Genomic DNA, 20,725 nt, shown 5'->3' with positions numbered 1-20,725 from the left:
GCCCGAGGGCCACCTTGCCGCCCTGTAGGGCAGCTCCCTGACAGCCACGTCTCCGCCTGTGTCCTTGCGGGCCTCCTCCAACTTGGGCCCCTCTATCGCTGGATTCACCCTCTAGACGAGCAGCCCGCTAGGAGGAATGGGGGCCCTGAGAGGCTGCAGGCTGGGGAGGGGAGGCAGCCTCCCTGCTGGGCCGGGGACTGGGCTGGGTTGGTAGCCTGGGCCCGGGGCTGCTCCTCCGTCCCGGTGGGTGGGCAGTGGAGCTTGGTGGGCGTTTGTGGGGCCTGTGGCAGGTGTCCTGTCCCCAGGGGCACCCCTGCCCTACCCTCACTACTCTGGGTGTGGAAGGGACGCAGGCCCGTGGTTCACCATCTCCGGACCCCCAGACACCCAAGCCCCTGTCCCTACTCCGTGCGGGGTGGAAGCCCACTGTTCCTGGGGTCGAGCCGGGAAGGGCCCCTGGAGCCGGGGTCAGGGGCTGGTGGGAGCACAGGCCGACACCTGTTGCTGTGCATTCCCCAGCAGGCGAGCGTCCCCAGGGCCCAGTCCCTGCCGAGCGGCCCTCCCAGCCCCGGATGCCAGCACAGCTCGGGGCTCTGCAGCGTCTCCCGGGAGGTCATGGGAAACCCCTGCCAGATGCCCCAGGACGGGGTGGGGGAGGGGCAGGCCAGCCGGCAGGGCTGGGGCGCAGCTGCGCGGGCTTCCCTGGGCTGGGGACACCCCCTCCCAGGCCCCAAAGCTGGGCCTGCAGGGTGGACCTCGGAGCGGGGAGCGGGCAGTTCAGGACAGGGACCTAGGGACCGCCCCCACCCCCGCCCCTCCTCACACCCACCCTCCAGCTTCTCCCCGCTCGCCTCCTCCTCCAGGCCTCCTTCAGCCTTTCTGGGGTAGCGGGCCCAGCTGAGACCCCGATGCCTTGGGGTTGTGGATGAGACACCCCACGCCCTGCCCCACTGGACGGCCCGCCGGGGCGTTCCGCAGAAGTCAGTGGCCAGGACCCTGGCACGAACTGAGAGAGTGAGAGGCAGGGGACATCCCCGGGAGGGAGGGTGTCAGAGCCCTGAGCCCCAGGCTTCCTGTGGGTCCCCTTGCGTGTCTGCGGCCCTCCCTGGGCTCCTGGGAGCACGTGCAGGGGCAGAAATCAGGCAGAGGGGGCTGCAGACCCCTTTCCCCAGGCCTGGCCTCGTAAACTCATGTCCTTTGACCCCGCCGTACAAAGCCTTCTTGTTTGGGGGTTCAGACCAGTGTTTTCCCTGAGGCAGCCTCAGGAGGACTGGGCTGGGGGAGGGCCTGGGAGCTCACAGGGCTCCCCACGCCGCAGCTCTGCAGCTGAGAGGGGCAGCACCCCACGCTAGACCTGCCACCCTGCTTCAGGGCGGACTGCCCCCGCACTCCCCACAGGTCGGGCTAAGTCAGCTGAAGCCCCAGGGTGTCTGGGAGCCAGACTCCCGTGAGACAGCAGGGATGTCGATTCCAGCCGACTTCCTGGAGCTGGCAGGCTGCCCAGGAAGGGGTAGGGGAGGAGGAGAGGATGCCCACGAACGTGGGTGCACACCTCCTCCCTCTGCCTTGGAGGCGACGCCGTGCTCTTGCGAGGCAGCAGCCTCCTGGGTCCCTGGCCCCCGCTTCCCCTGCCCCGGCCTCGGCTGTCTTCACTGTGAATGTGAAAACACTCCCCAGCAGACGGCTCTGGCCCTCTGGCAGCTGTCGGCAGGATCATCTTTCCCCGGCCGCCCTCTCTCCGGGCCGGGGCTGCTTAGAGGGTGCAGCAGGCCAGGCCACAGTCAGGCTGGGTTTGGATTTCAGCTCCACCATTAGGAGAGTGTGACTCTGGGCTTGTTCAGATTCTCCCTTCTGAGCCTCAGGAAGGAGGCAGTCCTTATACGTGACACGTGTCCCTGCACGTAAAGGCACTCCATGCATCGGCTCTCAAAAGATACCGCGTCCGGTCCTAACAGAGGCGGCTCGGGCGGCGTCAGCAACCATGACTCCAAGGGAGGAGAACTGCGGACCCCCTTCCCTTCCGAGGGCTCCGCAGCCTCTGCAGGCAGGAGGCTCTCGCTGCTAGCCGGTCTGAATCCCTCGCGCTGTGGCTGAGTTCCCCTCTGGTCTGGCTCCTTCAGTAACGGGGCCAAGCTGGCCCCTGGCAGGTCACGGCATGGCTGAGTGCCTCGCTGTGCCAGGCAGACGGGGGTCCTGTGGCTCCTCTCTGTGTCCCCCACCACACACACTCCTCCACATTGGAGGTCGTGAGAGCCCAGCGCCAGACGGAGCCAGGTGTGGCGTGAGGAGGGAGTCACGGGATCTGGGCAGCTGAGGGGGCAGCCCACTCCAGGACGGGGTGCCAGGCGTTCTCACTTCTCCAGGCGCCCAGGCCCTCGGGCTCCTATTCAGGGTTCCAGAAAGACATTAGGGTGTCCAGGAGGGGCTCACACCCCTGGGCTGTTTCTGAAGGGACTGGTTACGAGGTGATCTTGGCCGTTGGAGGGGGCTGCGGTTCTTCTCAAGGCCCTGGACGTGGGGCCTGCGAGGGTGTCTTCCAGCCTGGAAGACCCCAGAGTGACAACTTGCCTGCAGGCTGGTTTTCCCGGGTCCTCCTGCTCTGACCCTTCAGTCCATGGCCAGGAAAGATGGGCCTCCTAGAAGACCTAGCTACTGATTAGCTCTGTGACCCTGAGCTGAGTTAATATCTCTTTGAGCCCTCTTTGTAAACTGTGGGGGGACCCTCTCCTTAGAATGTGTGCAAAGTGTGGTAGGAATCCACCTTAGAATGTGTGCAAAGTGTGGTAGGAATCCCCCCTTAGAACGTGTGCAGTGTGGTGGGAATCCCCCGCTTAGAATGTGTACAAAGTGTGGCAGATTCTCTCACTTAGATCGTGTGCAAAGTTTGGTAGGTACCGTGACCAGTGACCAGCAAAGAGGCATGTTGCTCCTTACCTGCGGGGTTATTACTCCTGAGGAATTGAGTCCACGGGGTTCCAGGTACCAGCAAAAAGGGATGTCAGGAATCAGAGCACACACCACAACTGTAAGAATTTTCTAGGATTCTGGAGCAGTTCTTAGTTATTTTAATATCACAGCCTGAGCCTGGCAGGCGACAGTCCATGGGGTCGCAAGAGTGGGACACGACTTAGCAACTAAACCACGACCTCTTGGAAAAAAGGAAGATGTGGCAGCCTGGGATAAAGACCCGGGGGCGGGTCGGTTAGGGACCTACGGAGGGGCTGGATCCGGCTAACCGGGCGGGACGGGGTTCACCTGGAGCCGGCCACACCCACGCGCCCTGCCCCATCCCCCGGCGGCGGGAAGGAGCCCTGCGGGGTGGTTGGCGGCTCTGTGCGGCGTCACCGAAGCCGGTCGGGAGCGGGGCGCCGCTGGCCAGGCTTTGGGGGAGGGACCCTCCCGCCTTGGCAGGCGCAGCGTCCCCGGGCCTGCCTCCTCGCTGGCTCCGCCGGCCTCCGCTTCCGCCCTGTCCTGGCTCCCGAAGAGCCGGGGAAGTGCTGAGCTCAGCGCTTCTCGCAGCCCCGGGCTCGGGCTCGCCGCCTTTGTGTCCCGCCTGGGGGGACACGAGCCGGTGTGGGGTGCGGCCCGGGCGCCCGCAGCCCTCCGCCCCGAGTGTACAGACGGCTCTTAGAATCCCCAGCCCCGGCGCCCTAGCGCCTCTCGGCAGTGCGCGGAGGCGGCCCCGCGGGCCCGGGCTGGACCCCTCCGCCGCCGCAGAGCCCGGGCCTTCTCTGAGCCCCTCCCGGCCCTCTGCGCGTTGCCAAGTGGCAGATAGACCGGGCTCTGTTCTGGGAGGTTCCGGGCCTTTCTCAGCGGCGCCCTGCGCCGCCCTACCCCTGCAGGGCCGGGAGAAGGGACGGGGAGGTTGGGGGAGGGCGGGTGGGGGGAAGGTTTCCGGGGCTGAGGGTGGGGGGTCTCTGCTCAGAAATGACCCCCCCGCCGTGGGGTCCACAAAATGCCTTTTGGGCTTGACAAAAACAGGCAGCACAGTTTGCCTGTTTGAGTTTTCCGAACAGTGCAGTAAATCATAATTTATCGTGATCACGGAGTTTTTTCATTCCCCCTTGAATTTTGCATCCGAGGCAAGAATACCTCACTCACCTCACCCTGGCTCAAGGTGGGGCCCACAGCGCCCTGCACCCCTGGTTCTCTTGGAAGAGCCTGGAGCCTGGTACCCAGCCCTGCCCACCCTCCCGCCCCTAGGGAACAGCGCTAGCAGTGGTGCCGTCCTGCCACCCTGCGTAGCCGTAGCCGGAAGCTGTCTCCTTCCCTCATCTGGGGCTCCAGGGCCGCCCGCAGAAGTGACCTGGCCCGGGGCGGGGCCAGGCTGGTCAGGAGCTGCCGCAGGCGAGGGCCGCCGAGTTCCTAGAAAGCTGAAACTGGGAAGAGATGTCCGGATGAGGCAGGGAGCAGGGGTGGCCGAGCCGCTGGAGGGCGGGGCAGGCGCTTGCCAAGGGCCCGTCTTTGTCTCCTGGACTCGGGTTTGGGTTCGGAGTCTCCCCCCGGGCAGGGTGTGGTGGGGAGGAGCCCAAGGCGACTGCGCCCACTGGACTGGGGCCCCCGAAAGCCCAGCGCTCGGGTCCAGCCTGCCGGACCTGTGTCGGCTGTGGCGGGCCGCCCCCCGCCCAGCTGCCCCCTGCTCCCTTGGTGGTGCCGGGCAGGGAGTTTATATGTCCGTCTGGGCCCTGAGTGTCCCAGGCAGCTGGAGAAGTGGAGAAGCTGCAGGCTTCGGACTCCCGGCTTGCCTGTACCGACTGGGACTCAGCCTCAGCTTCCCTCTCTGGACAGTGGGTTGAGGTCGCTAGTGCATCACCGCCCTTGAGTGAGATGGCCTGGGGCACCCGGCCCAGCGCTGGTGCATGGAAGCACCCATGTCCAGTTACTGGTTCAAGGCCCGTTCCTGGGATGGACACTCCCCCGAGCCCCGTCCGGGTTGGTGGCCTTGGGAGTTAGTGACTCATCCTGGGCTCGTGTCCTCTGGCTCCCAGCTGGTGCCCCATTCTCTGGATGGTAGTGCTTACCCATCCACCCCTGCCAAGGACACTGATGCTTAGGATGGGCCAGTGTGGGGCTGGCTGGCTCTCTGACCCCAGAGGACCCCACACCAAAGTGTGCTGGACCGGGGAAGGTCCCAGGGTGAATGCCTGCTCACCTTGCAATGCCTGGATCCTCAAACCCTGGAGCCCCCTCCTCTAGGCCCTGCCTCCTGATGTCTTTCCGGCCGCCCTCTTGGGCTGGGGGCCTGGTGGGCGGAGCAGAAGCCGGCTTCCTGCTGATGGGATCCACCAGGCAAGGCAACGGCTCCCCCTCCGTGGCTCCTCCTGTCTCCAGGGACCCTGATTTGATTTCCTCCAATCACCAACATTGCCATCTGCCTGTGGTAATTAAATGGTATTTGAACCGAATCCAGAAATCCCATCGCAAGCAACCCACATGGCAGGGAGCTGGTGCTGGCCAGCAAAGCTGGAGAGGCTTCAGAGGCGGCCGGGTCCCCCTGGGAGCCCCGGACACCATAGGTCCCTGGGCCTGAGCTCCTGGGCCCTGCCTGGTGCCCTTTGAGGTTGCGGCTCGCCTTACCCTGGCCACCCTGGGCCCCCGGGCCTGAGCTCCTGGTCCCTGCCCGGTGCCCTTTGAGGTTGCGGCCCGCCTTCCCCCAGACACCCTGGGCCCCCAGGCCTGGGCTCCTGGGCCCTGCCCGGTGCCCTTTGAGGTTGCTGCCCGCCTTCCCCTGGGCACGCTGGGCCCTGCCCCTCAGCTGCACAAAGCATAGGAACAAGGGAGAAGTGGAGCCCGCCCTGCCCAGGCTCGGACCCTGCCACCCCCGGCGCCTGCCCCTGGCCGGCACCGTCTGTTTCCTTGTCTGCCGCAGGGACCGAAGTGTCCCGCTCGGGCGTGGTTGTGTGTGTCGGCCGCCACCACCAGCGGTCCAGGTGGGAGCGCCACGGCCCGGGCGTCTTACTGATGGATCCAGGGTCTGGTGTGTAGATCCAAAAAGGGTGTGGGGGGGCTTCCCAGCACCCCTCCCAGCCAGAAGCTGGTCTGGGGGAGACGGGAGCTGGGCTCTCACTTCAGCCTGGCCTACCGCAGCTCGATGGGGCAGGGAGGGGGGTGGTAACCTACGTGGGTGTCCGGCCCCTGCAGCCTCAGTAGTGTGAGGACCGGTCCTGGAGAAAGGCCAGGCCACCACCCCGCCCCCAGCCTCTTATTCCCCTCACAGGTGAACGCAAGGCGCAAGCTCAGGGGCTTCTCACCGGGCTCTGAGGGGCCTCGGGGCTGGGCAGCCTGAGGCTGAGACAGGATGGCCCTTGGGGGCCGGCTCTGCGGGGTCGGGGCCCCCCTGGGCCAGCCCTTACACGCTTTCTTCTCTCTGTAAATGTTGGCTTAGGACGGGGTGCTGACAAGCAGCTCATTGTGCTGAGGGGCTGGCTGGCTGTGTGAGCCCACGGGCACCCCCCGCCTGGAGATTCAGGCATCGGGAGGCGCTCTCTGCCAGTCCATGCACATGCTCACTGGCTCACTCTCGGTTGCCATGGGGACGTCCTCCAGCAGCGGCTGCTTGCAAGAGGGGCAGGGGCAGGGGACAGCCGACCCACTGCCCACGCTGCGCCCCACTACGCCCTGAGGCCCCTCTCTTCCTCTGTGCCGGGGAGCCCCCAGGGCCTGGGACAGGGGCCCTCCTGTGGCAGGTGGCCCTACTGGAGGTCCCTGCCCTCTGACTTTTGCCTCGACTTGCTCTGCAGGGTCCTGCCTGGTCCAGCCCTACTGGCTTCCAGAAGAGAACCCGAGTTTGTGCCTGAGACTGTTCCCCTAGCATCTGGGGCGGGCCTTCCTGAGCAGGGGGACCCTCTGCAGCCCCTGCAGGCCTGGGCAGAGGCACTGGTCTCCTCCGGAACGTAGCCCCCCGGGGGGCAGCCAGGCCTGGCCCTTCCTTCCCTCGCTGGCCCTGGGCTTTGCCTCTCAGGAGGGGCCAACTGTCTTCTCCCCACCCCCTTCTCTACGGGACACGGACCTTGGGGCTCCGTGACCAGTCAGGAGCGTGTGCGTTGGTGCCAGCGAGACCTGTCACATTCTGTTGCTGCCCAATCTTGGGAAAGTCAAACTCTCCCAGCCTCTGTTTTCTCAGTAAAAATCCAGCAAATAATACATACCTCGCAGGTTTATGGTAAAGAATACGTGAATTCGTGTTAGGTGAAATACCTCTAACGTAGATTCAGTTCCCAGGGCGCTCATGCAATGTTAGCAGCTGCTGGACTTCCTTATGGCCCGGTGCTAGGACTCCACCCGCCAATGCGGGGGACACGGTTCTATCCGTGCTCTGGCGAGATTCCACATGCCACGGGGCGACTGAGCCCGTGGCGTCACAGCTATGGTACCCTCGAGCCCCAGCTACTGAGCCCATGGGCTGCAGTCCTGAAGCCCTCACCCCCAGAGCCCGTGCAATGAGAAGCCCGCGCTCCGCATCTAGGGAAAGCCCATGTGCAGCCACGAAGACCCAGTGCAGCCAACATGCGTGCATACAGAAATAAAAACGCCCGCAGCTGCTGCTTTGAGCGGTGTTGACATTGTCATCAGGAGAAGGCAAAGGCACCCATCACTGTTATTGTTCGGGAGTCTCACCCAGCTGCCCCCCTGCTATGCTTCCTCCCTTCTCCCACTCGTGGGAGAGGAGGGGCCCGGGGGCGGACGCTGGCCAGCTGGATGGGCGGGAGGGTGGCTGCGGGTCACCCCCAGCCAGTCTGACCCAGGACTCCCTCCCGCCCCCTGCCCCGGGCAGGATCCGGCCCCAGCTGTCAAAAGAGAAGATTGAGGGCTGCCACATCTGCACGTCGGTCACCCCCGGGGAGCCCCAGGTCCTCCTGGGGAAGGACAAGGCCTTCACCTATGACTTTGTCTTCGACCTGGACACCTGGCAGGAGCAGGTCTACTCCACGTGCGTCAGCAAGCTCGTGGAGGGCTGCTTTGAGGGCTACAACGCCACGGTGCTGGCCTACGGGCAGGTGAGTACCTTCTCCGCCTGTGGTCACCTGGGCCCCGGCCCCCGTCTGAGGGCAGAAAGCTGGCCGCAGGGTAGCTGGGATGCAGCTGGGGTCTTGTCTGTGGTCCAGGGCTGCTGGGGCGCTGCTGGCTGAGACTTGGGATCGGCTGGGAGGGTCTCAGGCTCGCCGCCCCACCCCCCAGGGTCCTGGGTAACGCCCTCCTCCCAACTTTGCCTACACAGACGGGGGCAGGGAAGACGTACACCATGGGCACTGGCTTCGACGTGGCCACGGCGGAGGAGGAGCAGGGCATCATCCCGCGGGCCATCGCGCACCTCTTTGGGGGCATCGCGGAGCGCAAAAAGCGGGCGCAGGAGCAGGGCGTGGCCGGGCCCGAGTTCAAAGTCAGCGCTCAGTTCCTGGAGGTCCGTGGCCTTGCGGATGTGTGTGTGTGTGTGTGGGGGGGGTGTGCGGCAGGACTCGGGGGCCAGGCTCCCTGTGGTGCCTCGCAGGGATGACGTCCCTGCTGTGGAGGGCGTCCCCCAGCTCCGCGGCGCTGGAGGCCCACCTGGCAGGACCCTGAAGGAGCTCTCTGCCCCTGATGGGGCTCGAGGCAGGGAGAACCTGAAGGATCCTTGCAAACTCAGATGGATTACAGCTCTGCCGTCTGGTGGGCGCAATGGCACCCAGTCCTGGGGCCCTAGGGTGACCAGGACACCCAGGCCCGGCTCATAGTGAGAACTCTGGCTCTCACCCTTCCTGGCCTCCACTGGGCCCTCCTGTCCCTTTCTGGCTGAGGTCCTTCCTGACCCTGGGAGTCTTCTCTGACCCCAGGGCAGGAGGGTTCTCCAGAGGGGGCCTTTCTGGCCGCTGGTCTTGCCTCTCTCTGGGTGGAGGTCAGGGTGCTGAGCCCCAGGGAGGCAGCTAGCAGCTCTGGGGCTGGGGAGGGGGCCCCTGGCCTCCCATGAGACCTCTCAGAAGCGTCTCCAGGAGGGCCGTGGGCTCGGTACCTCTTATGAGGCCCAGCGTGACCAGGCTCCTGCTCGCGGCCACCTGGCCCAGGCAGCGTCAGCCCCAGGGATCCTGGCCATGTCCAGGGTGTGCTCGGAGGGAAGGATGTGGCCCCAGCCTTCCCTAGGCCTCCCTGTCCACTGCTGCCTCTCCAGCCCTGCTCCCTCCTGGGCACATGTGCACCGCTGTCCCCTTAGGGGGCTGTGCTTTAGGCTTGGAAGTTGCTCTTTGTCTTTCTGGACTCTTGCTTTTGATAACAGTCTGCCTTTGTGTGTGTGTGTACATGTTATGTGTGTAAGTATATGTGTCTGTGGATGTGTATATCTATACATGTATAAGTATCTATATGTATATGTGTGCAGGCGTGTGTATGTGTGTGTCTCTGTATACATATATATGGATGGATGGATGTGTTCCATCCCCGGGTCAAGAAGATCCCCTGGAGGAGGAAATGGCAACCCACTCCAGTATTCTTGCCTGGAGAATCCCATGGACAGAGGAGCCTGGCGACTATGGTCCATGCAGCTACAGAGTCACGCACAGCTGAGCGACTGAGCACACACTCACTGCATAGGTCTCTACGTGTGTCAGTGTATATCTGTGTGTTTGTGTATATGCATATGTGTTTGTGTGTATATCTGTGTGTTTGTGTATACACATATGTGTATTGTTTGTGTGCATGTGTATATCTGTTTGTGTATATGCATATGTGTATTTGTGTGTGTACGCATGTGTATATCTGTGTTTGTGCATATGCATGTGTGTATTGTGTGCACGCATGTGTATATCTGTGTTTGTGTATATGCATATGTGTATTTGTGTGTGCATGTGTGTATCTGTTTGTGTATACACGTGTATTTGTGTGTGCATGTGTATAATCTGTGTTTGTGTACACGCATATGTGTGTTTGTGTGTATATGTGTGTATCTGTGTGTTTGTGTATATGCATATGTGTATTTGTGTGTGCATGTGTATATCTGTGTTTGTGTATATGCATATGTGTATTTGTGTGTGTACACATGTGTATATCTGTGTTTGTGCATATGCATGTGTGTATTGTGTGCACGTGTGTGTATATCTGTGTTTGTGTATACGCATATGTGTATTTGTGTGTGTACACGTGTATATCTGTGTTTGTGCATATGCATGTGTGTATTGTGTGCACGCGTGTGTATATCTGTTTGTGTATACCCATATGTGTATTTGTGTGTGTGGATGTGTATAATCTGTGTTTGTGTACACGCATATGTGTGTTTGTGTGTATATGTGTGTATCTGTGTGTTTGTGTATATGCATATGTGTATTTGTGTGTGCATGTGTGTATGTTTGTGTATACACGTGTATTTGTGTGTGTGGATGTGTATAATCTGTGTTTGTGTACACGCATATGTGTGTTTGTGTGTATATGTGTGTATCTGTGTGTTTGTGTATATGCATATGTGTATTTGTGTGTGCATGTGTATATCTGTGTTTGTGCATATGCATATGTGTATTTGTGTGCATGTTTGTGTGTATGTGTGTATCCCACGCCGTGTATTTCTATAAATTTCTCTTTGTTTTTCCCTTTCTCCATCCTTTTGTCATAGAGAGACCCAAAGAGCAGTTCAGCACCTAGAAAGCCCATGCCAAAGGGTGACCCACAGGGATTAAATGTTGCCGTGCGTCTTTCTTGACAGACAGACAGACACCAAGGCCCCACATCTACACCAGGGCCTTCCGTTTCCTCTTCCCCTTCCTGTGGAGTATTTCTGTCCCTTGAAGGCCATCAAAGCCTCGGATGTCCGTGGGCTGGGACCTGCCCCCCCCACAGGCCGCTGTTGGCCGCTGACTGCTTGCTTGTCCCTCCTGCTCCCCGCCCCAGCTCCCTGCCTGGTGACAATTCCAACAGGTGAAACTTGTCCTGCCAGCGATTCCAAGCACAGGACTCCAAAGCTGAGACCATCTGACATGGGGGGACACTCCCGGCCAGGCCACCTCCCACAGTGGTGTCCCCAGGCTCACCGGGGGCCAGGTCATAGGTGGCTCTCCATCCCTCACCCCCAGAGCTCAGCTCTCCACCGAGCCCCACCCCCGCGCTTGGAGCCCCGCCCCCTCTCCCTGACGCATCACATACTCTGTGGAGGCCTCAGTCCTCTTGTTCCCACCGGGTCCTCAGCCCTCGAGGTGGAGCGCTGATTGCTGCCTATGTGGGCTCTACCCAGGATCCAGCTGCTCCTGCCCCGGCCAGGGGAAAGAGCCCAGAACCCGGAGCCCCGGGAGGGCCGGGGTGGCTGGGGAGCCTCCCAGGGCTGGTCTCTGTGCCTGCATAGCAGAGCTGGCGTGTGGCTGGTGAGAGCGCTAGGGCCCCGGGCCACGCCCGCGTACACCCAGCCCCGTCTCCTGCCCGCACAGCTCTACAATGAGGAGATCCTTGACCTCTTCGATAGCGCACGCGACCCTGACGCCCGCCACCGCAAATCCCACATCAAGATCCACGAGGACGCCAGCGGCAGCATCTACACCACGGGTGTCACCTCCCGCCTCATCAGCTCCCAGGAGGAGGTGAGTGCCCGCGGAGCCACAGCGGGCTAGTGGGGGTGGGGTGGGCGGGGAGCTGGGCCGCCCAGCTGCTGGCCCTGACGTCCGCCCTTCCGCAGCTGATTCAGTGCCTGAAGCAGGGCGCCCTGTCCCGCACCACGGCCAGCACCCAGATGAACGTGCAGAGCTCGCGCTCTCACGCCATCTTCACCATCCACCTGTGCCAGATGCGCGTGTGCGCCCGGCCCGACCTGGTGAGAAGCCCGAGGCAGACACCTGTTGGCGGGAGGGTGGTGCAGCGGGAGCCCAGGCTCTGGGCCAGCAGACCCGGGCTTGGGCTCACCCTGCTGCTTGCAAACTCGCCTTCCTCTTGGTCGGGGAGAAGCAGGCAGTGCACGCAGTCTGATGCTCGGTGTGCGCGAGGCACCCCCAGCTACGCTGCCCCCCAGGCCCCAAGGGCAGGGGCTGGGAGCAGAGGGGCCATGCTGGCTGGCTTCCCTGCAGGTGAACGAGGCCGTGAGCGGGCTTCCTGATGGCACCCCTCCTGGAAGCGAGTACGAGACGCTCACCGCCAAGTTTCACTTCGTGGACCTGGCCGGCTCCGAGCGGCTGAAGCGGACAGGGGCCACAGGCGAGCGGGCCAAGGAGGGCATCTCCATCAACTGTGGGCTGGTAGGCACGCAGCGGCCTGCACGGCTCAGCCTCAGACCCTCTCCAGGCCCGCCTCAGGCCGACTGCTGGCCGGGGCGGGCCGCTGCCCTGACCCTGACTGCCCACTGTCACCAACTCTCACATCTGCCTCTAAACCCTCGGGGAGCCTGAGGGCTGCTGGGGTCAGCGGGACAGGTCCACCCTCCGGGCTCGGTCCGCCCCCCCCGCCCCCGGTGCCTCTCAAGCAGCGATCTGTCTCCGCAGCTCGCCTTGGGCAACGTGATCAGCGCCCTGGGGGACCAGAGCAAGAAGGTGGTGCATGTGCCCTACCGGGACTCCAAGCTCACCCGGCTCCTCCAGGACTCGCTGGGCGGCAACAGGTACCCGCCGACACCTGGGGAGGGGCGGAGGAAGGGAGAGCGCAGGGGCCTGCGGGTGTCCGGGTTGGAGCGGGAAGGCCCAGCTGCAGGCCGGGAGGTGCCCACCGGCCACTATGGTCGGACCCGGCTTCGTCGTCTCCACGGTAGGGAGGGGTATCCTAAGGAGGTGGTAGAGGCCGAAGGGGACGCGGAGGCCGCATCACAACCCTCCTCCCCCTCCCCCGCCGCCTGCTGGCCGCCTCGCCGCGGTCAGCACTGTTGGAGTGGAGACCCAGGCCAGGTGGTGCGGAGCCCCAGCCCCAGGCTCTGCCCAGGTCCTTAGGGCCCCCAGCCAAGAGCAGGATCTGCTCTGAAGTGATGCCCCCCGGTCTGGCTGTGCGCTCGACCTTCATTCCACACCCCCACACTCCCCAGCCAGACCATCATGATCGCCTGCGTGAGCCCCTCGGACCGCGACTTCATGGAGACGCTCAACACGCTCAAATACGCCAACCGGGCCCGCAACATCAAGAACAAGGTGGTGGTGAACCAGGACAAGACCAGCCAGCAGATCAGCGCGCTGCGAGCCGAAATCGCGCGCCTACAGATGGAGCTGATGGAGTACAAGGCGGTGAGTAGGCCCCGCGCCTCCCAGGGCCCGCACCCGCACCCCTCCAAGGCCCCACCCCAACCACAGGCCCCGCCCCTCCAGGGCCTCACCCCTCCAAAGGCCCCTCCCCTCCCACCCAGGCTCCGCCCTTCCTGCCCCGCCCCACCCGGCCCCGCCCCCTCCCCACTCGGCCTCGCGCTCCGCGTGCCAGTCTTGGTGGCCAGGGCCGGGCTCACCGAGTGACTGGAGCATCGTCGGAGCTCTCAGGCTTACAGTGTCAGACAAAGAGGTGCACATCCTGATTGCACAGTTCTCATGTGTAGGGCAGGTGCTCTGTGAGGTTTTATTCCGCCGCATGTGCCGTGTTGGCCCAGAGGAGAGTCAGGCTGCAGCACGGCAGCGTGAGGACAATTGACGGGACCACACGAGTGGGCCAGCGCACCTGGGGGTGCTGCAGGGGAGAGGGCTGGCCCCCTCATTCAGGTGGCCAGGGAGGGCCTCAGGGAAGAGGGGCCTTCATTATGGGAACAAGTGGGATACCAGCAAAAGGAGGTGGGGCAGGTGTCCTCCGGTGCCAACAGGCTGCGAGCAAAGAAACAGGGAAGGGAAGATGAAGTGCTCTGGGGAAGCGTCCCATTCTATGTGACTAAGGCAGAAGGCACCAGCAGCGGCCCCTGGCCCGAACCTGGCACACAAGTGGGTTTTGGTTTGACTGGCCCTTTGCTTTAAAAGAATGCAGGGGTAGTTGTCACTTTTCTGAAAATTAGGGAGTTTCTGTTTTCTTTAACACTGTGACGCTCTAACAGTGTGGCGCCGGGCTGGCTGGAGGGGCCCGGGGTGGCCCCTTCTAGACTGCGTGCAGCTCTATTCGCTGCAGTGCCCTCACCCTGCCGTCTTACACCTGCCCTCCTCACTCGTGCCCACCCCCTGCTCTGGGTTTTGGCCCTGGGTTAGCGTTTGTGGAGACAGGAGGCTGAGCAGTGGAGAGGGAGGTGGGTTGAGATTGTGAAGGTCTGGAATGGCTGGTCATGAAATGTGGACTTTCTGTTGTCACAGGGGCCCTGAAAGTTTTCTGAGCCCTGGGAGATGAGAGCTGGCAGGGGGAGCTGGCAGGGCTACCGCGTGGCGGGAGAGGCGGGGGTGGTGGGGAAGAGCATCGTGACCCCCCACCCCCCACCCTGTCCCTGACTGCCCCCTTCCCGCCCCCCCGCTGCTCCCAGGGCAAGAGAGTGATTGGGGAGGATGGCGCCGAGGGCTACAGCGACCTGTTCCGGGAGAACGCCCTGCTGCAGAAGGAGAACGGGGCGCTGCGCCTGCGGGTGAAGGCCATGCAGGAGGCCATCGATGCCATCAACAACCGCGTCACCCAGCTCATGAGCCAGGAGGCCAACCTGCTCCTGGCCAAGGCCGGTGAGCCAGCTGCCCCAGGCGGGCGGGCCCCTGCCCCCACACCAGCTCGGGATGCCGGGATGTGGGACTCACAGGGCAGCCGGCTTTTCCTTTCTCTGTAAATGCAATCGCACGTACTGTCCTGTGATGCTTTACTTCTCATGATGCTGTGTTAAACACACAAGCCCACTTAATTCTCTTAAGCTGTAGTGTTCCATATGTGGTGGTGATGAGTGATTTACCGTAACAGCCTCTGTCGATGGACATTTGCTTGTTTCCCATCTCGCCGTTACCAGTACGCCGGGGTCTCTGCACCCACAGACAAGCCCCTCTCTGATAGAGACTCCTCCTTGGACAAGGGCATGTGTGCATTGCCCTGTTCGGGACACTGATAGGAGACCACAGCCTGGAGCTGAAGGGCCTCCCTGTACTTACCTTCTTAACTGTCCCTGCCCCCTGCGTCCCTGCAGGAGACGGCAACGAGGCCATCGGTGCGCTGATCCAGAACTACATCCGGGAGATCGAGGAGCTGCGGTGAGTGGGCGCCCGCACACCTGGGAGCCTGGGACCGAGGCAGGGCCGCTCACCTCCACCCCCACCCTGCAGGACCAAGCTCCTGGAGAGCGAGGCCATGAACGAGTCCCTGCGTCGCAGCCTCTCACGGGCCTCGGCCCGGAGCCCCTACTCCCTGGGCGCATCCCCGGCCGCCCCGGCCAGCTCCATGGAGGATGCCTCTGAGGTCATCCGCCGAGCCAAGCAGGACCTGGAGCGGCTCAAGAAGAAGGAGGTCAGGCAGCGGAGAAAGAGGTGAGGGCGGCTCTCCCCAGGCGGCCCGAGGACCCCATGCTCAGGGGCCGTGGGCACCCAGGTGGCCTGGGAACTCACCGAGTGAGGCCGCTGTGGACAGAAGACCCCAGTGCTGAATGCTGGACGTCCCCCGGAGGAGGGCAAGGGAGGATCCCACCCAGGCTTAATTTGGGCTGGGGGCTAGGGAAGGGCAGTGACCCCTGCAGAGCTGGACCCAGTCCCACCCAGTACCGGAAACTCTTGCCCCCCCAGCTCTCACCCTGCGCACTCACTCAAGGCAGGTTAGCCCCCTCACCTGTCCCTCCTTCACTCCTGGGCAGCCCAGAGAAAGAGGCCTTCAAAAAGAGGGCAAAACTCCAGCAAGAGAACAGTGAGGAGACCGATGACAACGAGGCCGAGGAGGTGAGGGACCCGCCCCCTCAAGCTGCCCCCTTGTCCCTGCCCAAGTGGGGGCCTCCACAGACATCCTTGTGCAGGGTGGGGGAGGGCTCGGGTCGGCCTTCAGTGGGTCCTATGCCTCCCAGTATCTGACTGGTTGCCACGGTGATGTCCATCCCTCAGCCCCTCATCACAGTTAGGTGATGCAGGCAGGAGGCTTCTCTGGGTGGGACTCTCCCAGGAGTGAGGGTGGGGAGTGAGCCCCCCTGCCATGGGCCACCCCACTCCCCACCTTCCTGATGGTGCCTGGTGCCCAGGAGGATGAGGAACGAGAAGAGAGCGGCTGTGAGGAGGAGGAAGGCCGAGAAGACGAGGACGAGGACTCGGGCAGCGAGGAGAGCCTGGCGGACTCCGACTCTGACCCAGAGGAGAAGGGTGCGTGCTCCTGAGCGGGGGAGCCGAGGCGGGGCTGCCTTCCACGGGGGCCCAGAGAGACTGCTTGGGGCAGTGGCTGTCCGACGTCCAGGCGGGAGCTCAGATGTGCAACCCATCCTAGCAGAAGCTTACTGAGCACGTGTTGGTGCTGGGCTCTGAGGTGAACTTGAGCCCGTGAACGTGCCCGGCCTCCCTGGACGCACGACCACCCTGGGTGGACATGTTAGGACCCCTCCCTTGGTCACCACCGAAGAGCAGTTGGTGGTTCACCCCTGGGTGTGGGGGGTGTGGAGCTGGGCCTCGGACCGAGGCCCGGCTGTTCCGAACCCCACTCCTCTAAGCAGGCCGCGTGTCCCTCAGCTCTGACCCAGAGCCCTGCCAGCTGCTCTGCGTCCTTTCTGCCCTGCAGCCCCGCCGGCTCCCAGGTCGTCCGCAGCGGGTGGGCATCAGCTTCTGCTGAGGCAGGGGCGGATGAGACGCCTGGTGCCCCCAAGTCCTGGGCCCAACCCTGCACTTCCGGGCTGCTCTTTCAGCCCCTTCCCACCGTGGGATGAGGCATTTCCCCTTGCCGCTGGTCACTGAGTGGTCACGGCGCTGGCCAGAGGAAGGCCCTGTCCCCATCCCCGCGACCCGGGCCCCCAGCGCCTCAGCCAGCCTGTCTCTGCGCCCACAGCGGCGAACTATCAGGCGGACCTGGCCGACCTGACGTGCGAGATCGAAATCAAGCAGAAGCTGATCGACGAGCTGGAGAACAGCCAGCGGCGGCTGCAGACTCTGAAGCACCAGTACGAGGAAAAGCTGATCCTGCTGCAGAACAAGATCCGGGACACGCAGCTGGAGCGCGACCGCGTGCTGCAGAACCTCAGTGAGGCCCCGCCCTGCCCCGCGAGGCCCCGCCCACCGCGAGCCCCGCACCGCCCACCGCGAGGCCCCGCCCCACTCGCCTTGAGACCCCGCCGCGCCACACAGATTAGAATCCTTTATCCAGGCACATGAAGAGACGCCCCTGTCTTTTCCTGAATTCTCTCCTAGGATGTTTCCTTTGGTTCCGTTTACAAATCTGCCTCTCACAGTGTGTCTTCTGTACAGCACTCTCAGCCCGTTCATCCTGTTACTGTTCATCCACTCACTCACACGCTCACTTACTCAGCAAGCACCCGTGGGACAGGCTTGCAGAGCGGCCCTGTTCCAGGTGCCAGAGTTGTTGGAGCGAGCGCTCTAGTGGGGAGAGGCAGACGGCAGGAAGTGGCGGATTCTACAGCGTGTTGGGGTGACAAGTGCCGTGGGCGAAAGCAGCAGGGAAGGAGGCAGGGCGTGCTGGGGACGGGGTGGATGTGTTGGAAAGGGTGGTCGTGGAAGACTCGCTGAGAAGCGGGAGTCCGAGAACGAGGGAGGGGAAGAGCATTGCAGGCAGAAGGAGTTCAAGATGAAGAGGCCCTGGGGCGCCCCGATGACGGGCACAGTGGGAGGGCACGGTAGCAGCAGAGGAGGCCAGAGAGAAATGGCCAGACGTGCCGGTCATTTTAAGGACTTCTGCCTTATTCTCTGAGGGACGTGGGAAGTTGGGGCTTTGAGAGACGTGATGTAAATTTTGAAAGCATTCTGACGAGATCGCTCCAGCTGCTGTGCAGGGAAACGCAAGTGGGAGCTTGAGATCTGCTAGGCGGCTGTTATAGAGGTCCTGGGGAGCGATGGTGCGGGCAGGAGGTGGTGAGAAGCCGTCAGATTCCGGATACATTTTGAGGATGCAGACAAAGGGCTTTGTTGGTTGCTCGGTGGGAGATTAAGAGAGGGGAGCCAAGGACCTCTCCAGGTACCAGTACGACGGCAGACACTGAGATGAGGAAGACTGCTGGGTGAAGGGGTGGGTTTGCACTGGTTAATCTGCCGTGTCTGTTGGCAGATCAGGTCAGGAGTGGAGAAGGCTTGTTTCTTCTGCCGGAGCCCCTGTCTCTCTGTCTTCTCTTACTAACCCTTCCCCTCCCCGCTGTTCCAGCCCTCTTCGCCAATCATGGGTCAGAAGCAGGCCAGCGGACCTAGTACCCAGGCCCCTCATGGGAAGCTGGCGAGCATGGGCTGAGATCTCAGGATGAATCACTTCTTCAAGGTCCCTAGAATGTCCTTGGGTGTCTCCTAATCCGAGCCCCTCCTTGTTCACCAGAGGGAACAGGCTGAGGAGGGTGTGACTCACCAACATCACGCAGTGAGACCTCCCCCCCGGGCGCGGTCCGAGCCCACGGCACTGGGGCCCGGGGACCTGCGCCAACGCTGCCCCACTGCGCGCAGGTACCATGGAGTGCTACACAGAGGAGAAGGCCAACAAGATCAAGGCGGACTACGAGAAGAGGCTGCGGGAGATGAACCGGGACCTGCAGAAGCTGCAGGCCGCGCAGAAGGAGCACGCGCGGCTGCTCAAGAACCAGTCTCGCTACGAGAGGGAGCTCAAGAAGCTGCAGGCCGAGGTGGCCGAGATGAAGAAGGCCAAGGTGGGCGCTGGAGACAGGGCCAAAGTGGGGGACGGGGACGGGGGTGGGGCCAGTGCGGGGCCAGGGTGGGATCGAGATGAAGACTAGCCTTGGTGGGAACTGAGGGCCAAGATGGGGCTGGGGGCGGGGCCAAGAAGAAGAGGACCAAGTGGGGCGGGGCTAAGGTGGGGTTGGGGGCGGGGCCGAGATGTAGAAGGCCAAGGTGGGGGATGGGGATGGGGGTCAATGCGGGGCCAGGGTGGGGCTGGGGGCGGGACTTGTGGGCTGGGCCGAAAGGAAGAAGGCCAAAAGGGGCAGACTGAGGGTATGGGAGGCGGAGTGTAGTCTCACAATCCATTTGAAAGTGAAGAAAGTGTTAGCTGCCCAGTCGTTTCTGACTCTGCCACTCCATGGACTGCCAGGCTCCTCTAGCCCATAGAATTCTCCAGGCAAGGATACTGGAGTGGGTAGCCTTTCCCTTCTCCGGGGGATCCTCCCGACCCCGGGATCGAACCCAGGTCTTCTGCATCGCAGGCAGACTCTACCGTCTGAGCCCTAAAAATCCATTTACTGTGTTAAAAATAACCACCACTGGCAGCGTGGATGCTCGTCTTGACACTTGACATTGCCTCGTTCGACTGTCCTGCTCCTGGACCTTGTCCTCTTAGCTAGAGGTTGTGCAGGGTGAAAGCACCTTCCCCAGTAGAGGGTCCCCCGAGGACCCCCAGGGACCCCGCCCACTGCGGTGGTCTCCAGTCCGCGCGCACTGCTCGAGTCCTCGGGTCTGGGCCGCCTCCACGGGCGGACGCCGACCGGGGTTGCGGAGGATGCGGCGGACTTGGTCAGCGGGCGCCCTCTGGCGGCAGGAGGGAGGCCCTAGGCCTTGGTTGTCCCCCTTCGGGACTCGAGCTCGTGGAGCGGTTCCCAGGGGAAGTCTGCCTGCCTCCTCTCTGTCCGCGTGCAGGTTCCCTGGCTAAGCCTCTCCAGGTGCCTCGGCCAGTGCGGGCCGGCCGTCATCTCAGGGGAGGTGACGCCACTGTAGACCTTTAGGAGGGAGGATCCTCCTGTGGCTCTGAAACCTGGAAAAATAATATTAATGTAATAATGCCCACGACGTGTGGGAAGGACAGAGGGTCCCTGCGTGTTCCTGGGCTTCAATCTCAGCTTGTTCGGCCCTTCAGCGGGGACTCCCCTGCTCCGCTCAGCTCACTTAGTTCTTGTGAGCCTGGGGGAGAGGCTGAGAAGAGCACCCTTGGGCCGTTCCAGCAGTGGGCGTGCCCAGGAGGAGTCCAGGGTTTCGTTCAGAAGGACCTGGGACTGCAGGCATGGACTCTGATCAAATGCCACGAGCACCAAGGCCAGGACCCTGCCACTGCAGTTGAGGGGCACCCGTGCTCACGGAGGTGCCCTCGGGAGTGGGGACGCCCAGAGCAGGGCCGCCATGGGTCCTGACGTCACGTGCCTGGAGTGTTCCCGCCGCTCTGAGACCGCCACCCTGTGACGACCCCCATGGGGCTCAGCCACACAGACGGAGTTGGGCAGATGGGCCTTCGTCCCGAAAGACACATTCCTCCCCAGGAAGCCTTGGGCTCTGGCTCTGGCCCCAGAAGAGGGCTACCACGTTGGGGTGCACACTGCACCCCCATGTGTGGGGCTCAGGTCCGCTTCCAGCCAAAGCTTGGGTCGCTCTAGCCAGCCCCAGCCCTTTGGGGCAGCATTCACTCCGGACCCACAGGCCCAGCAGCAGGGAGGTCCCCTCCTCTCTGTAGCTCCCCCCGACACAGCCACCAGCCCCTGGCCAACCTCCCTCCCTGCCGGGCCGTGTCCTCTCCTGACTGTCCTCAAGGCAGGCTGCTGACATTCCTGGGGTGCCTGAGGCTTCAGTGGTAGCAGAGGGACCGCCCGGCCCGATTCTCACGGCCCCATCTCGTGGAAGGGGGCTGACCCCGTGCACTGGAGGGAGAGGTGCCACCAGGCCCCAGGTGCTTGCTCCCCGCCATGCCGGCTCACCTCTGGATGCCCAGACGATGCCCTCTGTGCCAGGAACTCAGCTCCAGACTCTGTGCTTGGGGGCCTGCCCTGCCCTGACCCACTGGAGTACCACCCCCATGGCCGTGGTAAGAGCTG

General features: G+C 63.0%; 1 protein-coding gene across 1 annotated transcript in view; it reads left to right on the top strand.

The window, feature by feature from the left end:
* The first annotated feature begins 7,634 nt into the window (after positions 1-7,634).
* KIF21B (kinesin family member 21B) overlaps positions 7,635-20,725 on the top strand; it is a 30,828-nt gene continuing 17,737 nt past the window's right edge. Inside the window, exons 1-14 of the mRNA XM_068985801.1 lie at positions 7,635-7,997; positions 8,219-8,401; positions 11,379-11,528; positions 11,624-11,758; positions 12,009-12,176; positions 12,420-12,535; positions 12,950-13,145; positions 14,345-14,534; positions 14,984-15,047; positions 15,120-15,320; positions 15,641-15,722; positions 16,016-16,133; positions 16,807-16,998; positions 18,420-18,619. Of these exons, the coding sequence (XP_068841902.1) occupies positions 7,635-7,997; positions 8,219-8,401; positions 11,379-11,528; positions 11,624-11,758; positions 12,009-12,176; positions 12,420-12,535; positions 12,950-13,145; positions 14,345-14,534; positions 14,984-15,047; positions 15,120-15,320; positions 15,641-15,722; positions 16,016-16,133; positions 16,807-16,998; positions 18,420-18,619 (2,358 nt within the window). The remainder of the gene's footprint in view (positions 7,998-8,218; positions 8,402-11,378; positions 11,529-11,623; positions 11,759-12,008; positions 12,177-12,419; positions 12,536-12,949; positions 13,146-14,344; positions 14,535-14,983; positions 15,048-15,119; positions 15,321-15,640; positions 15,723-16,015; positions 16,134-16,806; positions 16,999-18,419; positions 18,620-20,725) is intronic.

Source organism: Capricornis sumatraensis, chromosome 14 (assembly GCF_032405125.1).
Source record: "Capricornis sumatraensis isolate serow.1 chromosome 14, serow.2, whole genome shotgun sequence".
NCBI classification, from domain to species: Eukaryota; Metazoa; Chordata; class Mammalia; order Artiodactyla; family Bovidae; genus Capricornis; species Capricornis sumatraensis.
The sequence above is the reverse complement of the archived record's forward strand: the minus strand, read 5'-3'. Positions and strand labels throughout refer to the sequence as shown.